Here is a 13,527-nt window from a genome sequence, read left to right as displayed (position 1 = left end):
TTTTAATTTTTTAAATATAAGAATTTTATATGTATTTTTAAAAATGTAGCTGAAATAAACTGGTGGAGCTGATAACTATTTTTTTTAGAAATATAAGACTAAGCTTTATAATTCCATGTCTAAAAGATACTCAGAAGAAAATAGAATTTCTGTTAACATTTTATTTTTTATTTTTTCTGTTAACATTTTAAATCTGATGTTAATGTTTTTTTAGGCTCGAAGCATTGAATGTGAAGTTATAAAAAAAGATAAACAAATGAAGATACTAGAAAACAAGGTATTATCAGATGTGAAAGATACTTGGGACTAGAGACTCTATAACAATATATGTATGGCTAGACTCTTTAGGGCCAACCTTTACATTGTCCTGTACAAAGAGATCTCAGTTCTATTTTGAAGGCTTTCAAGAATAGTATAGGATTTTTACTGCAGGTTTGTTCGAAGAGGCTTTGGAATTAGAAGTTTCTGCATAATGCTTCAAAGAGCAAAGCTTTGTTAAATTGCTCGTCCACTATCTCTTTCCTTTCTCCAAATTTCATACCTTCAGCAGCTGCATTTGCTGTGGATATCTTACAGTGGCAAGATGCTTTTAAAAAATTGTGCTTAGATATCTCTCCCATTTTTTATAGTCAAAGGAGCTGCAGAAAAATTTCCCCTTTCTTTTTGTGAGATGTTTTTACTCTCTGGCTAGTGATACTGACTCACTTTCACCACACACTTGTCCTAAACTTGACTTTCTGTGTAGTGAGTTAGCAAATAGTCCTTTGGAGAACGTAGTTCACTTTCTAAAGTTCTGAGCTCTAATAATTAACACTATTTTTTTTTTTCTAGCTAGAATTCTAGTGAATAAGATTCTTTGATTTTATGTACCTGAATTATTTTACTTAAAAATGAACTGTAATAATTTAAAATTTTAATAATTTCTGGGCATTCCATCAAATATATTAACTAGTCCTAAGTTTAGATATTTTTTAAATTTAAAAAGATTGAATACTTAAGTTACTTTAATTTTCATTAGTTTATTCAGAGGAGAGAGTGAGATGGGGCAGTAAAAATAGCAAAATTGATCTGATATTATATATACATATTTTTTGAACTATTGTAACTACAGTTATAAAGGGGATTTTTATAATGTATCAGATCAGTCGCTCAGTCGTGTCCAACTCTTTGCGACCCCATGAATTGCAGCACAGCAGGCCTCCGTGTCCATCACCAACTCCTGGAGTTCACTGAGACTCAGGTTCATTGAATCAGTGATGCCATCCAGCCATCTCATCCTCTGTCGTCCCCTGTATAGTAATGCCAGTTATGGAGAAGACAAAGGCACCCTACTCCAGTACTCTTGCCTGGAAAATCCCATGGACGGAGGAGCCTGGTGGGCTGCCATCTATGGGGTCGCACAAAGTCGGACACGACTGAAGCAACTTAGCAGCAGTAGCAGCAGCAATGTCAGTTATAATTTTCTAGGGAAAGCTAAGTAGGAGAAAGATATGATCATCAATATTAACTCTCGAGTAAATTTTGATGGTCTGAAGAATGGAGAAATATGTAAAATGAGCTTTCTCAGGCAATATTATAATCCGGTTATACTTAAAACTGATAGTTTAAACATTTTTTCAGCATTCATTTGGTAAGGCCAAGAAGTGACTGATTTTCTTGTCTCTATTGAGTTTTAAATTTTAATTACATGTTTATTCAGTTCAGTTCAGTTCAGTCACTCAGTCGTGTCCAACTCTTTGCGACCCCATAAATCACAGCACGCCAGGCCTCCCTGTCTATCACCAACTCCCAGAGTTTACCCAGACTCATGTCCATCAAGTTGGTGATGCCATCCAGCCATCTCATCCTCTTCTTGTCCCCTTCTCCTCCTGCCCCCAATCCCTCCCAGCATCAGGGTATTTTCCAGTGAGTCAACTCTTCGGATGAGGTGGCCAAAGTACTGGAGTTTCAGCTTCAGCATCAGTCCTTTCAATGAACACCCAGGACTGATCTCCTTTAGGATGGACTGGTTGGATCTTCTTACAGTCCAAGGGACTCTCAAGAGTCTTCTCCAACACCACAGTTCAAAAGCATCAATTCTTCAGTGCTCAGCTTTCTTCACAGTCCCAACTCTCACATCCATACATGACCGCTGGAAAAACCATAGCCTTGACTAAACAGACCTTTGTTGGCAAAGTAATGTCTCTGCTTTTTAATATGCTATCTAGGTTGATCATAACTTTCCTTCCAAGAAGTAAGCGTCTTTTAATTTCATGGCTGCAGTCACCATCTGCAGTGATTTGGGAGCACAAAAAAATGAAGTCTGACACTGTTTCCACTGTTTCCCCGTCTATTTCCCATGAATTTATGGGACTGGATGCCATGATCTTCGTTTTCTGAATGTTGAGTTTTAAGCCAACTTTTTCACTCTCCTTCACTTTCATCAAGAGGCTTTTGAGTTCCTCTTCACTTTCTGCCATAAGGGTGATGTCATCTGCATATCTGAGGTGATTGATATTTCTCCCGGCAATCTTGATTCCAGCTTGTGTTTCTTCCAGTCCAGCGTTTCTCATGATGTACTCTGCATAGAAGTTAAATAAGCAGGGTGACAATATACAGCCTTGACGTACTCCTTTTCCTATTTGGAACCAGTCTGTTGTTCCATGTCCAGTTCTAACTGTTGCTTCCTGACCTGCATACTGAAGTTTTAATTAGTTCTAAAAATCTGATCAATTTTCCTTTATGGTCTGTTTCTTTTTCATAGTTTCAGGTCTTTAAAAACAATATTTAAAATATTTTAATTTGATATTCTTTGTTTAATTATTTCAATATCTGAAGCCTTTTCAGTTCTGATTTTGCTCTTTGTTCTTTCTACTGATTTTTACTCTTGGAGCCTTATTTCTTTACATTTTTTTATTTCTTGGAACTATCTGTGGTAATTTTCTGAGGCTTGTGTTGAAATTGTTATCCTCCCAAAAAGATTATCTTGAGGGCACTACTAACCGGAGCCCATTTGAAGTTTTTTAAGATTATTGAGATAACATGAATTCAGTTGTAACTAACCCCTGGCCCACCCCCCCAAATATAAGGCCACTTCATGGCTACTACAGATTTTCATGACAGTTTTTATACCATTCACTCAGTGCCAGGGTCAAGACAAGTTTCCTTACTGTTTTCTTCTATGTGGCAGATTTATTTCTTATTTATACTTTCACTGATTAGGTAGTCTTTTGAGTTTGGGACTTTATGCAGGCTTGTCTTACTGGATTCTGTACCTTTAGTGAGCTCTCAGTTTTATCTCTTATCTCCTTTACCCTAGGTAGGTTTGACATTAATAGAATTATTTAATGACACGACTATTTAGTTTTGACTGGGCTAGGTCTTCGTTGCTGCACGTGGGCTTTCTTTAGTTGCAGTGAATAGGGGCTGCTCTTTGTTGCAGTGCATGGGCTTCTTGTTGCAGTGGGTTTTCTTGTAGAGCATGCGTTCTAGGCTCATGGGCTTCAGTACTTGCAGCATGTTAGCTCAGTAGTTGTGCATGGGCTCTAGAGTGTGGGCTCAGTAGTTGTGGTGCATGGGCTTGGTTGTTCCACAGCATGTGGCATCTTCCCAGACCAAAGATTGAACCCATGTTCCCTGTATTGGCAGGTGGATTCTTAACCAAGGCACCATCAGGGAAGTCCTAATGACATAGTTTTTGAAGTAATCTCTACGTTAATATTTTTGTTAGTTTGAAAGTATTTATTTTGACTGGAATATTGAATAAAATAATTTTAATTTCTCTTCATTTTTTAGTGTAACAATTTGAGGAAACAGGTTGAAAATAAAAGCAAGTTTATTGAAGAACTCCAGCAGGAGGTATGTACTGATTCTCAAAATCAAATTACTTTTTTAAAAAAACCCTTTATATTCACTGCAGTTTTAGAGAATAATGCTTTCCTTTACTTTAGTAATTTAGTCTAAGTCAGTGAAAGTATAAGTTTGAATCACTTTGATATTAAACATAATTCTTTATTTTTTACTTCTAACAGAATAAGGCCTTTAAAAAAAAGAGTACAGCAGAAAGCAAGCAGCTGAATGTTTATGAGATAAAGGTATTTGGAATCTTTATTTAAGAAAAAAAAATACTAGTACATAGATGAGAATTTAGAAATTTAAGCCCTTTGTGTGTGTGCTAAGTCACTTCATTCATGTCCGACTCTTTGCAATCCTATGAAATGTAGCCTGCCAGGCTACTCTGTCCATGGGATTCTCAAGGAAAGAATATTGGAGTGGGCTGCCATGCCCTTCTCCAGGGGATCTTCCGGACCCAGGGATCAAACCCACATCTCTTACATCTTCTGTATTGGCAGGCAGGTTCTTTACCACTAATGCTACCTGGGAAGCCCAGGCCAGTGAAGGATAGTGAAGGACAGGAAGGCCTGGTGTGTTGATGAGGTTGCAAAAAGTCAGACATGACTTAGTGACTGAACCATAGCAACAAAGCCCTTTATATTGTAGCAGTTATTTTAGTTTTAATAGAACACACATCTTTGGTTTAGCTGTGTTAAAATCATTTAAGCCAGGGGTCCCCAACCTCTGGGCCATGGACTGGTTCATAGCCTATTAGGAACCAGGCTGCAAACAGATGAGTGACAGGCAAGTGACCAAAGCTTCATCCACTCCCCATCAATCTTATTGCCTCTTGAGCTCTGCCTCCTGTCAAATCAGTGGAGGCATTAGATTCTCATAGGAGTGCAAACCCTACTGTGAACCGTGTGTGCTGAGGGATCTAGGTTGCATGCTCCTTATGAGAATCTAATGCCTGATGATCTCAGGTGGAGCTGAGGTATGTTAGCACTGGGGATCAGCTGCAAATACAGATTATTATTAGCAGAGAGGTTTGACTGCATAGCTAACTGCTAAGTCACTTCAGTCGTGTCCGACTCTGTGCGACCCCATAGACGGCAGCCTACCAGGCTCCTCTGTCCCTGGGATTCTTCAGGCAAGAACACTGAAGTGGGTTGCCATTTCCTTCTCCAATGCATGAAAGTGAAAAGTGAAAGTGAAGTTGCTCAGTCGTGTCCGACTCTTCGCGACCCCATGGACTGCAGCCTACCAGGGATTTGCTCCTCCTCCATCCATGGGATTTGCCAGGCAAGAGTACTGGAGTAGGGTGCCAGTGCCTTCTCTGTGACTGCATCAGTTCAGTTTAGTTTAGTCGCTCAGTCGTGTCTGACTCTTCGCAACCCCATGAACTGCAGCACGCCAGGCCTCCCTGTCCATCACCATCTCCCGGAGTTCACTCAAACTCATGTCCATCGAGTCAGTGATGCCATCCAGCCACCTCATCCTCTGTCGTCCCCTTCTCCTCCTGCCCCCAATCCCTCCCAGCATCAGGATCTTTTCCAATGAGTCAACTCTTCACATGAGGTGGCCAAAGTACTGGAGTTTCAGCTTTAGCATCATTCCCTCCAAAGAAATCCCAGGGCTGATCTCCTTCAGAATGGACTGGTTGGATCTCCTTGCAGTCCAAGGGACTCTCAAGAGTCTTCTCCAACACCACAGTTCAAAAGCATCAATTCTTCAGTGCTCAGCTTTCTTCACAGTCCAACTCTCACATCCATACATGACCACAGGAAAAACCATAGCCTTGACTGGGTGGACCTTTGTTGGCAAAGTGATGTCTCTGCTTTTGAATATGCTATCTAGGTTGGACATAACTTTCCTTCCAAGGAGTAAGCGTCTTTTAATTTCATGGCTGCAGTCACCATCTGCAGTGATTTTGGAGCCCAAAAAAGTAAAGTCTGATAGAGACCATAATAAATCAGTTATTTGCAGATTCATAGCAAAATCCTATCAGTGAGTGGCAAGTGACAATTAAGCTGCATCTGGTGGCAGGCTTTATAGTGGCAAGTAAGTTAATGTACTTCAATTGTATAGCCTCATCTGATGGCAGGCTTTAAGTCAGAATCCAACATTTATTTTAGTCTGTGTATAGCTTGCCCATTATTTTCTTTACCACTTCTGTCTGTGATATACTACTGCATAGATAAGGGAGTGGGTTTTTTTCTACATATAATAGAACTTTTTTTTCCATAATAAAGACACTCCCTTTATGTAGTAATATTCTCTTGCCTTAGAGAGTAATTCTTCTGTTTTATTGTTATAATTATACCAATTTTCTTCTTAGTGTTTAGTGTTTGAATGGTGTTCAGTTATTTATTTAAAGTATTGGAGTTTCAGCTTCAACATCAGTCCTTCCAGTGAACACCCAGGACTGATCTCCTTTAGGATGGACTGGTTGGATCTCCTTGCAATCCAAGGGACGCTCAAGAGTCTTCTCCAACACCACAGTTCAAAAGCATCAATTCTTCGGTGCTCAGCTTTCTTCATAGTCCAACTCTCACATCCATACATGACCACAGGAAAAACCATAGCCTTGACTAGATGGACCTTTGTTGGCAAAGTAATGTCTCTATTTTTCAATATGCTGTCTAGGTTGGTCATAACTTTCCTTCCAAGGAGTAAGCGTCTTTTAATTTCATGGCTGCAGTCACCATCTGCAGTGATTTTGGAGCCCAGAAAAATAAAGTCAGCTACTGTTTCCATTGTTTGTCCATCTATTTCCCATGAATTGATGGGACTGGATGCCATGATCTTCGTTTTCTGAATGTTGAGCTTTAAGCCAACTTTTTCACTCTCCTCTTTCACTTTTATCAAGAGGCTCTGTAGTTCTTCTTCACTTTCTGCCATAAGGGTTAGACATTGATCCATATGTTTACCTTATGTCAGTACCACACTGTTTTGATTATTGTAGCTTTGTGTAGTGAGTTTTAAAATTGGGGATTATGTGTCTTCCAATAATCTTCTTTTCCAAGATGGTTTTGGCTCTTCAGGGTCCCTGGGAATTTCTTGTAAATTTTGGGATCAATTTGTTCTGACAAAAAGGCAGTTGGAATGATTGCATTGAACCTTTTTGCTCTATTTATAGTGTTCAAGAGAACACTATCAAAGGGTCAAAGGACACCATCAAGAGAGTGAAAAGACAACCCACAGAACTGGAGAAATACTTGCAAATCATGTAGTTGGTAATGATCTAATACCCAGAATATATAAAGAATACTTCCAATTCAGCAACAAAAGCCAGTCACTGAATAACAAATACTGCATGATAGTTAAAATAATCAATCACATGAAAGCAGTAATATCAGGGACTGGCAGGAGTGGGGGATGGGGAATTGTTCTTCAATTTGTGTAAATTTCAGTTATGGCTTTCCTGGTGGCCCAGATGGTAAAGAAACTGCCTGCCATGTGGGAGACCCAGGTCTGATTCCTGGGTCTGGAAGATCACCTGGAGAAGGGCATGGCAGCCCACTCCAGTATTCTTGCCTGTAGAACTCTGTGGACAGAGGAGCCTGGTGGGCTGAAGTCTATGGGGTTGCAAAGAGTCAGACACAACTGAGCTATTAACACTTCACTTCAGTTATGCATGATAATGTAGTTTTAGAGATATGCTGTATTACATAATGCCTCTAGTGAACAATTCTGTATTGTTTACTTTAAAATTTGTTAAGAGGGTAGACTCTTAATGTAAATGTTCTTATGGGAAAAAAAGGGACAGAAGGAAACTTTTGAAGGTGATGGGTATGTCTATCTTCTTGATTTTGATGATCATTGATGCATGCATATGTCCAAACTCATCAAACTGTATACATTAAGTGTTGTTGATCAGTAACTAAGTCATGTCTGACTCTTTGTAACCCCACGGAATGCAGCATGCCAGGCTTCCCTGTCCTTGACTTTCTCCCAGAGTTTGCTCAGACTCATGTCCATTGAGTCAATGATGCCATCCAACCATCTCATCCTCTGTCAACCCCTTCTCTTCCTGCCCTCAATCTTTCCCAGCATCAGGGTCTTTTCCAGTAAGTTTGATCTTCTCATCAGGTGTCCAAAGTATTGGAGCTTCAGCTTCAGCATCAGTCCTTCCAATGAATATTCAGGATTGAGTTCCTTTAGGATTAACTAGTTTGATCTTGCAGTCCAAAGGAGTGTTGTATTGTCCAGCACCACAATTCAAAAGCATCGATTCTTCAATGCTTAGCTTTTTTTATGGTCCAACTCACATCTATACATGACTGCTGGAAAAACTATAGCTTTGACTATATGGACCTTTGTTGGCAAAGTGATATATTTCCATTTTTTAGTATGCTATCTAGATTTGTCATAACTTTGTTTACAAAGAGCATGTGTCTTTGAATTTCATGGCTGCAGTCACCGTGTGCAGTAATTTTGGAGCCCAAGAAAATAAAGTCTGTCACTATTTCCATTGTCTCCCCATCTACTTGCCATGAAGTGATGGGACCGGATGCCATGATCTTAGATTTTTGAATGTTGAGTTTTAAGCCAGCTTTTTCCCTCTCCTCTTTCACCCTCAGCAAGAGGCTCCTTAGTTCTTCTTCACTTTCTGCCATTAGAGTGGTATTATCTGCATATCTGAGGTTGTTATTTCTTCTGCCAGTCCTGATTGCAGCTTATGATTCATCTAGCCTAGCATTTCATATCATGTACTCTGCATGTAGGTTAAATCAACAGGGTGACAGTATACAGCCTTGTCCTACTCCTTTCCAATTTTGAACCAGTCTCTTGGTTGTTCCATGTCCGTTCTGTTCCTTCTTGACCTGCATATAGGTTTCTCAGGAGACAGTTAAGGTGGTCTGGTATTCCTATCTCCTTAAGATTTTTCTACAGTTTGTTGTAATCCACATAGTCAAAGGCTTCAGTGTAGTCAATGAAGCAGGAGGAGATGTTTTCCTGGAGTTCCCTTGCTTTTTCTATGATCCAGTGGATGTTGGCAATTGGATCTCTGGTTCCTTTGCCTTTTCTCAATCCAGCTTGTACATCTGGAAGTTCTTGGTTCATGTACTGCTGAAGCCTCACTTGAAGGATTTTAAATATTACCTTGCTAGCATGTGAAATAGAGAAGGCAATGGCACCCCACTCCAGTACTCTTGCCTGGAAAATCCCATGGACGGAGGAGCCTGGTAGGCTTCAGTCCATGGGGTCACTAGGAGTTGGACACGACTGAGCGACTTCACTTTGACTTTTCACTTTCATGCATTGGAGGAGGAAATGTCAACCCACTCCAGTGTTTTTGCTTGGAGAATCCCAGGGACGGGGGAGCCTGGTGGGCTGCCGTCTATGGGGTCACACAGAGTTGGACACGACTGAAGCGACTTAGCAGCAGCAGCAGCAGCATGTGAAATGAGTACAGTTGTATGGTAGTTTGAACATTCTTTGGTGTTGCCTTTCTTTGGAATTGGAATGAAAAATGACCTTTCCCAGTCCTATGGCCACTGCTGAGTGTTCCATATTTGCTAGCATATTGAGTGCAGCACTTCAACAGTATCATCTTTTAGGATTTTAAATAGCTAAGTTGGAACTCCATTAAATATCCAGCTGGATTTCCACATTAAATATGTGGGTTTTTTTTGCATATAAGTTATATCACAATAAACTTTATTTTTTTTTGTAATATAAGTTTAATTATTTTAATTGGAGGCTAATTACTTTACAATATTGTAGTGGTTTTGCCATACCTTGACATGAATCCACCATGGGTGATCCCCATCCTGAACCCCCCTCCTACCTCCCTCCCCATCGCTTTTTCTTTGAATCACATGGGTGTTCTGTCCAAATGGAATAGTTACTTATTGTAATAAAACAAGAGACTAAATAATTTAAATATTGTCAAAAAATTTAAAAAATAAAACTATGCCTGCTTTTAGGATATTACTTGTCACGACTATGTATTTTAGGAGAAAAGATAGATTTTGTGAAAAATAAAGCACATCTCCCCATATGAAAAGTGTAAGGAAAATGATCCAACTGTAATATCTTATAAATCATCTTCTGAGAGTCACAAAACCCCAAAATGAATGCATTTTTCAAGTAATCCACAGCATTTACTAATGTTCATTCTATTTTCTTTATTCGAAGGTCAATAAATTAGAGATAGAACTAGAAGGTGCCAAACAAAAATTTAAACAAATGACTGACAGCTATCAGAAAGAAATTGAGGACAAAAAGCTATTAGAAGAAAATCTTTTGGGAGAGGTATGTTTGAAAACTTGTTATACTAAAACCATATATTTGTATGTTAACATTTTAAGAGAAAAGTAATAATTCTTTTAACATTATAACTCTTTAGAAGATTTAGTAAATTATATCAGGGACAATTAATTAGCTTTTTAAAATAGAAACTAAAAGTATTGTTATGCTAAGTATTTAAGTATTGAGTAGTATATAACTGTTTTGAAAAGATTAAATGATTTTTACAGTGTTATACTGTCATCTCACTTGATAGAAGACCCTAACTAAAATAAACCAAAACAGTAGTGCATTTTCTACTTAGCTTTCCTAATTTCCTGGTGTTTGATTTCTTCATTTTAACTTAAATTTAACATTTGAGTTTAATTTGCTTTTTGGGCATTAATTTTAAAAAACTTTAAATTTATTTCATAGGTTGCAAAAGCAAAAGTAGTAGCTGATGAAGCAGTAAAATTACAGAAAGAAATTGATATACGATGTCAACATAAAATAGCTGAAATGGTTGCACTTATGGAAAAACATAAGGTGATTTTTTTTCCCTTTTGTATAATGAAAATTATCAATTTTAGCAATATTTATGCATAAAATGGTAAAATATAGTATTCTGATTTGTTAGACAAAATTGTTTAGACAACAGTGTCTAATTATAGCTGGAATACCCTTGATCTCTCATTTTTCCAAATCTTCACTACCTGAAGCTGAGCCTAAGTGTCACTTCCTTGAAGAAGTCTTTCCTCATCATTTTATGGATAGATATAACCACTCTTGTTCTCAGTTTTCTTAGTAGTCTCTTACAGAATTTTCCATCTTATTTTTATTAAAATACATACCTAGTATATGTGCTTAAATAAATATAATATTTGTGTCCTCTACCTATGGCCAACATATACTAAACAATAATAAATAGATGTAAAACTATGTTAGTTGTATTTGTGAGTATGCTCTACTTTTTACTGTTGTTTTAAAGTAATCATTACCTTAGGGAATTAAGTCTTATACTCTTCAGGATTTTGATAGAAAGTGGGCTATACCTATCAATCTTTATAAGTTGTTGCTAGGATATTATTATGAAGTAACCTATGAGAAATTAAAAATATTTTAAGTAATATTGTGAACTCATAAATGTAAGCAACTTTTGTATGTCTTAATCCAGTACAGTTTTTATCCTTATTGATACTTAAATTGTCCCAACTTTGGCCAGTGGGAACCTCTTAAAACTGGTTGGCAGGTCCTTTTGACTTGACCCTAATAATCTGTGATAGCTTTCTTACTTTATGTTAACAACAAAATATTTAAGATTCATCTTGTATTTCCTGCCCAAGATCTGGAATCAGCAGTTTTTCTAAGAGGTCCTCGTGTTTCTAATGTTTTTTTAAAATTATGAAATTCATTATTCCTAATTAAAAATATTATTTTTTTGCTCTTGGGTTATTTCTAAGACCGTTATCTATGTTTTATTGTTTTTATTGTTAGCATTTAAAAATGTAATTTAAAAAATTTAAAAATATGCTCAAATATATATTACTGAATTCATAGACATCATTTTTGTAAATATTAAATGCATTAGGATAACAATGTTACTAAAACAGAAGCTTTTGAACTTCTAATACATCTAAAATGTTCTCTCTATTTAATATAGCACCAATATGATAAAATTGTTGAAGAAAGAGACTCAGAATTAGGATTGTATAAGAGCAAAGAACAAGAACACTCATCAATGAAAGCATCTCTGGTGAGAACAAATAGGAGTAGAAGCCAATTTTCATATAAACCATAATTTTTGATCTATAGAATCAAATAACCATAGATCTGAAAGGGATATTATAGATTTTATAGGGAGATGGTTTTCTAATTTTTTTTGAAATTGTAGAATGATCTCTTTTTTTCAAGTGAAAAGTTATAAATTCCAATTACAAATAAGTTTGAGCTCTGATTGAGGTTTGGAAAGGAGGAGTGGGATAGATTGGGAGAGGATGAGAAGAAGAGATGTATATAGTGTTAAATATTTCTTTAGAGATATATATAGTGTTAAAATTTGTCTAAATGAAATCTTTGGTTATGTTCATCTAGCAGCCTTCATAACAGCAAGCTTTTAAAATGTATATCTTTTATGAGTGAATTCATTTTTCTGTAAAACTAAAGTTTTAAAATACTAGTTTGCATTTTCATTATCTTAAGAACTATATAGATGCACTTATAAATTTCATGTTCCTTTTTCTTTAGGAGACTGAACTATGCAATCTCAGAAATGAACTTTGGTCTGTTAAGAAACACCTTGAAACAGAACGAGAAGAAAAAGTAGGTTTTGTAGCAATATAGATAAAGTAATTTTGGATTTTAGGTGTAACCTAAGTTTTATAAACATATAATATTAGAAAATAATAGGATAAGTTTACATATGGATTAAAAATATAATTTTTCCCCATTAGCTTTTTTTCAGAAATATTTAGCATATTCTATTGTTTAAATATTAAGCATATAAATATAGGATTGCTTTGAGTATACATGCTTTTAGATATAAATATTTGAATAATATTTCATATATTAAAAGTGCTTATGTATTTGTATGTGTTTTTTAGCTACTGATCGTGTTTCAGAAAAAAATAATGCCTGTATTTGTATTTGGTGTTGTTCAGTCACTCAGTGGTCATGTGTGGATGTGAAAGTTGGACTATAAAGAAAGCTGAGCGCTGAAGAATTGATGGCTTTGAACTGTGGTGTTGGAGAAGACTCTGGAGAGTCCCTTGGACTGCAAGGAGATCCAACCAGTCCATCCTAAAGGAGATCAGTCCTGGGTGTTCATTGGAACGACTGATGTTGAAGCTGAAACTCCAGTACTTTTGCCACCTGATGCAAAGAGCTGACTCATTTGAAAAGACCTTGATGCTGGGAAAGATTGAGGGCAGGAGGAGAAGGGGACGACAGAGGATGAGATGACTGGATGGCAGCACTGACTCAATGGACATGGGTTTGGGTGGACTCTGGGAATTGGTGATAGACAGGGAGGCCTGGCATTCTGCGGTTCATGGGGTCACAAAGAGTCAGACACGACTGAGTGACTGAACTGAGACCGATACTGAGTCGCTCAGTTGTGTCCAACTCTTTGCGACCCCATGGGCTGCAGCATGTCAGGCTTTCCTGTCCTTCACCATCTCCTGGAGCTTTCTCAAAGTCATGTCCATTGAGTCAGTGATGTCATCCAACCATCTCATCCTCTGTTGTCCCCTTTCTCTGCTGCCTTCAGTTTTTCCCAGCATCAAGGTCTTTTCCAGTGAGTCAGTTCTTTGCATCACTTGGCCAAAGTATTGGAGCTTCAGCTTCAGCATCAGTCCTTCTAATGGATATTCAGAAGTGATTTCCTTTAGGACTGACTGGTTTGATTTTCTTGCAGTCCAAGGGGACTCTCAAGAGTCTTCTCCAACACCACAGCTCAAAAGCATCAATTCTTCAACGTTCAGC

The 13,527-nt window shown here is 37.5% G+C and overlaps 1 protein-coding gene across 2 annotated transcripts in view; it reads left to right on the top strand.

Moving 5' to 3' along the window:
• SYCP1 (synaptonemal complex protein 1) overlaps positions 1-13,527 on the top strand; it is a 143,622-nt gene that overhangs the window by 84,891 nt on the left and 45,204 nt on the right. Inside the window, exons 21-26 of one of the 2 annotated variants that reach the window (XM_005911072.2) lie at positions 3,775-3,837; positions 4,011-4,073; positions 9,958-10,074; positions 10,483-10,593; positions 11,708-11,800; positions 12,292-12,366. In XM_005911072.2, the coding sequence (XP_005911134.2) occupies positions 3,775-3,837; positions 4,011-4,073; positions 9,958-10,074; positions 10,483-10,593; positions 11,708-11,800; positions 12,292-12,366 (522 nt within the window). The remainder of the gene's footprint in view (positions 1-3,774; positions 3,838-4,010; positions 4,074-9,957; positions 10,075-10,482; positions 10,594-11,707; positions 11,801-12,291; positions 12,367-13,527) is intronic. The other variant, XM_005911073.2, reaches the window with a different exon arrangement.

Source organism: Bos mutus, chromosome 3, assembly GCF_027580195.1.
Source record: "Bos mutus isolate GX-2022 chromosome 3, NWIPB_WYAK_1.1, whole genome shotgun sequence".
NCBI lineage: Eukaryota > Metazoa > Chordata > Mammalia > Artiodactyla > Bovidae > Bos > Bos mutus.
Note: the sequence above shows the minus strand (reverse complement) of the source record. Positions and strands in the feature narration are given on the sequence as shown.